This window comes from Egretta garzetta, unplaced genomic scaffold (assembly GCF_000687185.1).
Source record: "Egretta garzetta isolate BGI_Z169 unplaced genomic scaffold, ASM68718v1 scaffold14, whole genome shotgun sequence".
Lineage (NCBI taxonomy): Eukaryota > Metazoa > Chordata > Aves > Pelecaniformes > Ardeidae > Egretta > Egretta garzetta.
The window spans coordinates 1,235,571-1,242,778 of NW_009259588.1; the positions used below are offsets into that span (position 1 = coordinate 1,235,571).

Sequence of the window (7,208 nt, forward strand, 5' to 3'; positions counted from 1 at the left end):
AAGGAAAGCAGTCAAGCACATTAGACCTCTCCCCGGCTTTCATACTGTTCACAGGCGCAAAGACTGAAAAAAATACTGAAAAAAAAATTTAAATCATGCTGTATGAAGGGATCTGAACTGAATCCATGAGACAACAAGTTATAAAGAGGTAGAGCAGCAATCTATTTTTTTTTTTTAAAAAAAAAAAGAGAGTAACTGTCCTTACTCATGGGTATGATTTAATATTCTGGTTTTCAGAATATGGTGATAAAGCACAGATATCCCACCCACTCCTCCAACAAGGAAAACACCTAAAGATGGATATGATACTAACAAGAAACAATGGCGATAGCTTAAAAGCTCCTATTCCAAAAAAAATCAAGCACATGAAAAATGAGTTGCTCCTATTTGGTATGAGCCACTCTGCAAAACCCATTCTCCCTTATTCCACAGTTATGGCCTGAGGCCTGGATGAAATGCCACCAGGCACAAAGGCATTGCACATGGGGAGCGCTCTGCCTTTTCAGTGCTGATCTCAGTGGACAGCACCTGGGAGCAATTACCGGTGGTTTCCAGGCAGTCACCATAGTGGCCAAACTGCCCTTTGAGACCATGCAAGGCAGCCCAGATGTCATCCTTCCATAACTAATAGGTGAGCACAAGAAGGGGATTTTTTACTGAGACAGGATGAGTTGATTAGATAGTTGCCAGGGAGAACAAGATGACATCAGATGTGGCTTCAAGTCACACTTACTCTGCCCTACGGGTGGGTTGCTGCCACCCAGAGTAGTCCTGCTGCACTCCCTGACCCACAGCAACAGGCTCCCTCTGCCTCTCGTGGGCTGCACCCAGCTATTGGACCTGGGGGATGTGGTTCCATGAGCTGACCCATTGGAAAACTACGTGGGTTTTGCTATTTCTGGCAGGTTAATTTTCCATTAGCCTGCTCTGCTGCTCTATAATCAATTGATAAGACTTAAAGGAAGCAGCAAGACCATGTGGCTAAGGGCAAGATGGATCGAGGCCACCTTTTCCTTGGGTTACATCATATGCAGTTACATCAGATTAAATGTAATGTGAAATCGATGTCTGCACTGGTGGTGGTAAGGTTGCCTCCATGAAATGCATATAGCATGGACCTAAACGGGCTTCCAGCCTGATTCACAGCGTTGTGCTCCCGTGCTGTGCATCTGAGGCATGCCAGGGCTCTGCGTGTTTTGAACCGAGGGCTGTGGCCACCACAAGTCCCACAAGACATGCTTCCTGCCTTTAGACCCTCTGTCGCATACTTTATCTCATGACTGCCCAAATACTGAGACAAATAAGAAGACAGTGGTAGTCTGCTCCTGATTTCTACACGGGCTCCATTTTGTCAACGCAAAACATAGAACGGATGACCTTTCCTTCAGGCAGCGAGGTAAGACATAGATAGGAAAGGGCAGCTCACGTGGGCTATGCTCCACCATGGTGACCCCTGAGACAAACCTAAATACCAGTTTAGACATAGAAAAGGAACTTTCTCTGTTTACCATTTCTGATTACCACCCTTGCAGGGAACTGGTGGTGTTTAATTTTTTGGAACTACGTAAGTTATTTTTTTTCTGTTATATATTGTTACCATGACTGTTATGTCTATGAATTCTTTCTTGGTCTATAGTTCTTGTGGTCAGCCACAGAATGATTTTGATAGCCTGCTGGATGCCAAAGGGAAGTATATCTGGATTTGGCTAGCTGAAAAGATTTTCAAAGTCAGCTTTGAAAGTACCAGTGCAGATGTACATGGTGGCTTCTACGATTACTTCTGATTATCTGTCAGAGGTCTGGTGTGCTGTGTCCCAGCAACAAAACCATTTATGCTTTGTCAGAGAGAATGAGCATGGCTGAAAAAACTACAACCTCTCTCTCAGACCACATGGTAGCAAAGTTCCTCTGTTCCTTCAGAGGAAACCTGAAGGAGACATGGCTGAGGAGCTTCACCCTTCATCCCTGAGCCACAGTCCCATCTCTCCAGCAGAGACCAGCCAGAGGCAGCGTTCATAGTGCTGTCAGAGAAGTGGTTGCTGGATTTTGGAGAAGTAAGGCAGAAAGACTGCCCATTTCTTGTACTCTTCTAAAAAGACAGTTATAGACTAGGTTTAGATTTTATCTGTGTTCTTTTCCTTCCACAGATAACTTCTGGTTTCTCTCAAAACCAAAATTTGGGCATGGCTTTTTGTTTTGGTTTCTGTGCCTTTCTTGTTTGGTTTGTTGGAATCTTGCTCCTTACAGCACAGATATGTGGTAAAAGTCCGTGCTGTATGAAGAAAGGCTTGTCACAAAAGATATGTTGTGCAAAACTTGAACTGAACTCCTAATTAGGCAAAATTCCTTAGACCTGTCTATCCTGCAACCAATAATAACTTCTGTTAAGAAAAATCATTTTCCTAGAGTTGAAAAGCAAAAGGCTGCTACTCAAGCTCCAAAACATTCATTTGTAATCCTAATTCAGTGAGTATCACGCTGTTTAAAATAGAATGACTACATGCCCTTTTTTAAAAACAGTACAATGAATTGTCTTTAAATTCTTCCTGAAAGACAATCACATTCAGATGTTCCTTGGCACCCGTTAGTTTCAATGCAGCCCTTTCAAAGGCATTTCTTCTTCAAATAGCATGGTATGTTATATAAAGTTATGTGGCTATTGGAAGGGAACTCACGTACTGCATTAAGGTGAGGGTCCAGAATACTACTGGGATACTTAACAGCAAGTACTAAATCACAGTTCAGTGAGGTCACATAATCAAATTCCAGATTATCCCTTTTATTACGTTCAACTAATAAATCTTTGGAAACTGGAGTCTGACAAGTTCATCACAGCATTTTAACTTTTCGGTGGTGCGTGTAGAATACATATACACATAAAATCTTACAAAAAAAACCAAAAAGCAGCAGCAAAGCCACAATAAGATTGGAAGAAAAAGTAGTTTTAATGTCAGAGGCTACCAGAGTGAAAAGTTACGCTGAAAGATGTGCCTCCATTTTTAATTTGAACCTTCTCAACTGAAGTAGAGCAGTTTATCATTTAGTTCCAGTGAACAGATTTGCAATTCAGATGTTTCACTGCATTATGGATGGGACAATGTTAAATATGTTTTCACTGCAGTTCCACAGGTCACTGGCATCGGCATAAGCCAAGACCATACGGTTAAGATTATTGCAACATAGCTATCGGTCATGCAGCTAGCTCTACAGTAACTAACAGCATTTAATGCTTAGATAATACAGTTTCATTATCACAAACGAAATTAAAGAGCCCTTGCCCATATAGAGACAATCCAAGCAAAAGTCCGCACCATTCCACCAGGCTGTTAATTGAACTTTTTTCCACCAGGATTCAAAAGGAGGAGGGGGGTTAAGGGAACTCACTGATAGCAACATGGTTGAACGCAAACCTATGCTGCGGAGGACTTACCATCATCCAGGTACATCTGGTCCAATTCCTCAGGTTCTCGCTTGATCGTTACAGGAATAGGGGCCAAATTATGATTACTTTCCTCATGCAACTCTGGCAATGACAGTGGTTGGGTTGTTGGAGACTCATTTCTGTGAACCTTCGGCAGTTGCTGCTGCTGTTGACCCATTATGGATGAGTGAGTTGGACTGCACGACTGCAAATAGGTTGGCTCTTGGGTAACAGATGGAACTGGAGAAGAGGGACTGTTGGGATAGAGTGTTTGTTGATAACCAAGGGGACAGCTACTGCTCAGATGTTGACTCACCTGCGGCTGCAGCATGATGTGAGATGATTGCTCGGGGGAGCTTGGGTGCACAACTATAGACCTTGGCACTTCCTGTATGGTGGGGACACCTCCAGCGGGCTGCTGAAGTCCGAGGTGACTGTGGCCTGGGTTGGGGATGCACTTGTAAGGAGAGGACGAAAGGTCGTGCAGCTTGGGGCTTGCGTTGGGAGAGGGTGACATCACGGCATTTCTCTGCTGACAGGAGGCAAAGCCAGCCACGAGGCACGAACCAGGATCAGGGGGCATCATGATCTGCTGGCTGTAGTATGGTTTAGAGAGAGGGCTTAAGCCTTGGTTCATTGGTCCACAGGTTTGAGCAGGCTCATAGTCATCTGTGGGTTCTGTTTTTATAATTGGAACTGTTAAAAGAAAAAAAGTTTTAAATAAACATGAGTTGCGTATTGGTATGATCAAGTTGGCTTGTGGCTAGGATACCCTTTGCAAAACAAACAACGTCTTGAATAAGACTCTGTGTGTCTTTTGCCTAGTTCTCCCACCCTATAAAAAAAATGAATGAGTCATCAGCACAAGAAAGTCACAGCTGGTTCTAATATTGAAAAGGACTATTTTCTTTGGACTCTCCTCCAGCACTAATGTGCTATAAAAATCTATTTGCAAATAGCTGTGCTTCAGTGGAAGCTTTGGACCCAAGGGCTCCATGGATTTGTAGTAATCAAAGCAAGAATTTTAACTTGGATATACTACTGCATTTCTACGGCTACTGATGGCCCATTTGATAAATGTCTGCACATTCGGTAAACTGGAGCATAATAAGGTAGAGATAGGGCTTTCAGAGTTCAGTGAAAGTAAAATTGCAAAGATAAATGACAAACTACTATGTACAAGAAGTTTCCAATTAAGAGGGTATTTTTGAAAGAGTAGGATTTGATTTACTTAGTTTTTACATGATTGTGTTTAATCTTACTAACCAGCCAATGGGTGTAAAATATTCAGTAAGTTGCATCCAATTCTCAGTGATTCTACGTTGGATCCAAACTGCCGATGCCAGCTCCTAACAAATGTCAACTTAGTCTCTGGCTACCAAGAAAAACTGACTCCAGTTCTAGACCTCTGCTTGCTCTACCCGTTGTCCCCAAGAAGGCTCCAACAGAGCTGTAAAGCCATGTCTCTAAATATCACCAGGACATGGACAGAATGACTGCCTATGAGCATCAACTCAGCCATGACAAATGTAGAGTTCCTTTCTCAAATCAGAGAAGAGATCCTTCCTCGAATCAAAGTTCCTTTTTCACATTGGCTTTCTCTCTCAAACCAGGGAGAGGTGCCTTTGCTGCTTCTCCTACAACATATGCAGTGCATAGCTAAAAGACACCCACTTTCTCTATCGGGTAAATTATAAATAATAGGGCCAAGCTAGTCTGTAGATGTATTTTTTCCTAGCCAGATGCAACATTAATGCATACAACAATTGAGCATGGATACACAGTGGCATTTATCTTCTTTCCCAAGAAAAGATCCACAGCACCTTCAGCCATCGCTTGAAGGTGCTGTTGGAAATTTACGGTGACACCAGAGAATATCTTTCAGAATGTTAGAATAATGACCTGTTGTGGCACAAAGTTATTAAAGAAACATCTTTGCACAACTCAGGTCAGAGCACACGCGTGTTCTGCGCCTGTCTCTGACTGTATTTTTATTTGCATGTGTTTTACAAACACCTTTTATACATTCTCCAGCCATTTACTATGTTCGTGTATGAGTCTTTTGAACCCCTAAAAATGCACATGTGTGCGTGTGTACATATAAAACCTCTTTCAACACTCACAAATTTTGCTGCTGGTGAACGCACTTCACTACCCTTGTTTTACAGTCCCCCAGCCTCTTGTTAACTTTGCTCCCTTTATGTTCTTTTACATATAGATGCTTGCAACACTTGCTTCAAGATTTCTAGCACCCCTAGTAAAAACATGCCTATATATGTAACAGATGCACAGGTGCTGCTGAAGACGAATGTGCTAAGGATAATGGACTGTCACTGGATTCCTCATAATCTTATTTTCACCTGCCCGTGTGCTGCGCACTGGCTAGCAGGGCTACTAATGCACTTGGGTCACAGAGAAGCAGATTCCAGGTTCAGTGACAGCTTTTATAAAACCAATATCACACCCTTTATGAAAATGCAAGACCAAAGAAATGCACCTAGATAAACATAGCAGCTCAGATATTGTAAGAAAATACCTTTAACAAGTTCCTGAGCTAGCAAATAGTCTCACATGTTTTATATTAGGTTCACTGTACTAGCACTAACCACAGCACAGCTGGAAATATGATGGTTGTTGAACACTGAATTTTCCCAATATATCACTGTTATAGAAACACCTGTGCTAAATAATTCTAAGCTCAACCACTGGCAATTCAACTCCAATAAACCCTGGAGTTGTCTGACTTGTTATAACCTAGGGAAGGGTTATAGTCCTGCGGCAGGCAGGCTGGAAGCTTTAAAGGTAGCAGGTTCCTGATTTCAGGCTGATTTTTCATTGCAGCTCTTCTATGGCACCTTTGCTACTTGGTTTACCAGGTATTTTTTGTCACTCCACTTCGAATTTTTTCTTTATAAAAGCAATGCCATGGGGTCTATTTGGAGGTCCGATTAGTGGCCAGGAGCACTGGGAATCTGTTTTCCTCTGTTACTACACTGAAATACACCTGCCGCAACCAGCAGAGGATGGCCAGTAAGTCCTACTCTGCACTGGGTGAAGGATTGATGGGTGGGAGGGACTTTGTTCCAGACCTGTTAGTCCAAAAACTCTCTTGGAGATGGTGACAGCAACCAAGAATGCTCCTGGGTACCCAAAAATTCAGAGTTCAGAGGGAAAATAGAGACTGGTGTCAATTACAGGACCAGCCAGGGTAAGTCACTGTAGCTTGTTTGCTGATGGCAGCTTGGGAGCCAGAGAGGGAAACAAGAAGGAGGGATATGAGATTAAGCGGGACCTCCATTTTATTTGACATCTGTTTACACTGGCCCCTTGTATCGCTCTGAACTGATACTCCTGAACATCAGTTATTTCATGTAATGGGAAACAAATTGTCTTTAAATGGACAGATACTACCTGCACTTAGGCTTAGAGGTATCTGAACTTGTTCAATTGAATTGTCTCCATTACCTTTTTTAATGTATTTTTTTCAACATGGTAAAAAAGTTTCCCCTTACTAAGTATGATGTATTTTGTTTGTATGCTAATCTCATTACTAGGATAGGTATCACACTGAAAGACAGAAGTACTAATGCTGAAATGGTGAAGGGATTTGTACCTGACTTGTCAGTGCTTTGCCATTTGTACAACCATTGAACACTGCAGAGTGAACGTACAGATCTTACCAAGCTGGGATGGCAGCCACTCACTCCCCTTTAAAAAAGTGTAAATGTCTTCACAGGGTACCAGTTTGGAGAAGGAAGCTCTGTAGGAATTTTTTTTTTTTTTTTTT

The 7,208-nt window shown here is 42.3% G+C and overlaps 1 protein-coding gene across 1 annotated transcript in view; it reads right to left on the reverse strand.

Moving 5' to 3' along the window:
* Nucleotides 1–7,208, reverse strand: part of NFATC1 (nuclear factor of activated T cells 1) — a 105,313-nt gene that overhangs the window by 28,116 nt on the left and 69,989 nt on the right. Inside the window, exon 8 of the mRNA XM_035893474.1 lies at nt 3,738–4,117. Within this exon, the coding sequence (XP_035749367.1) occupies nt 3,738–4,117 (380 nt within the window). The remainder of the gene's footprint in view (nt 1–3,737; nt 4,118–7,208) is intronic.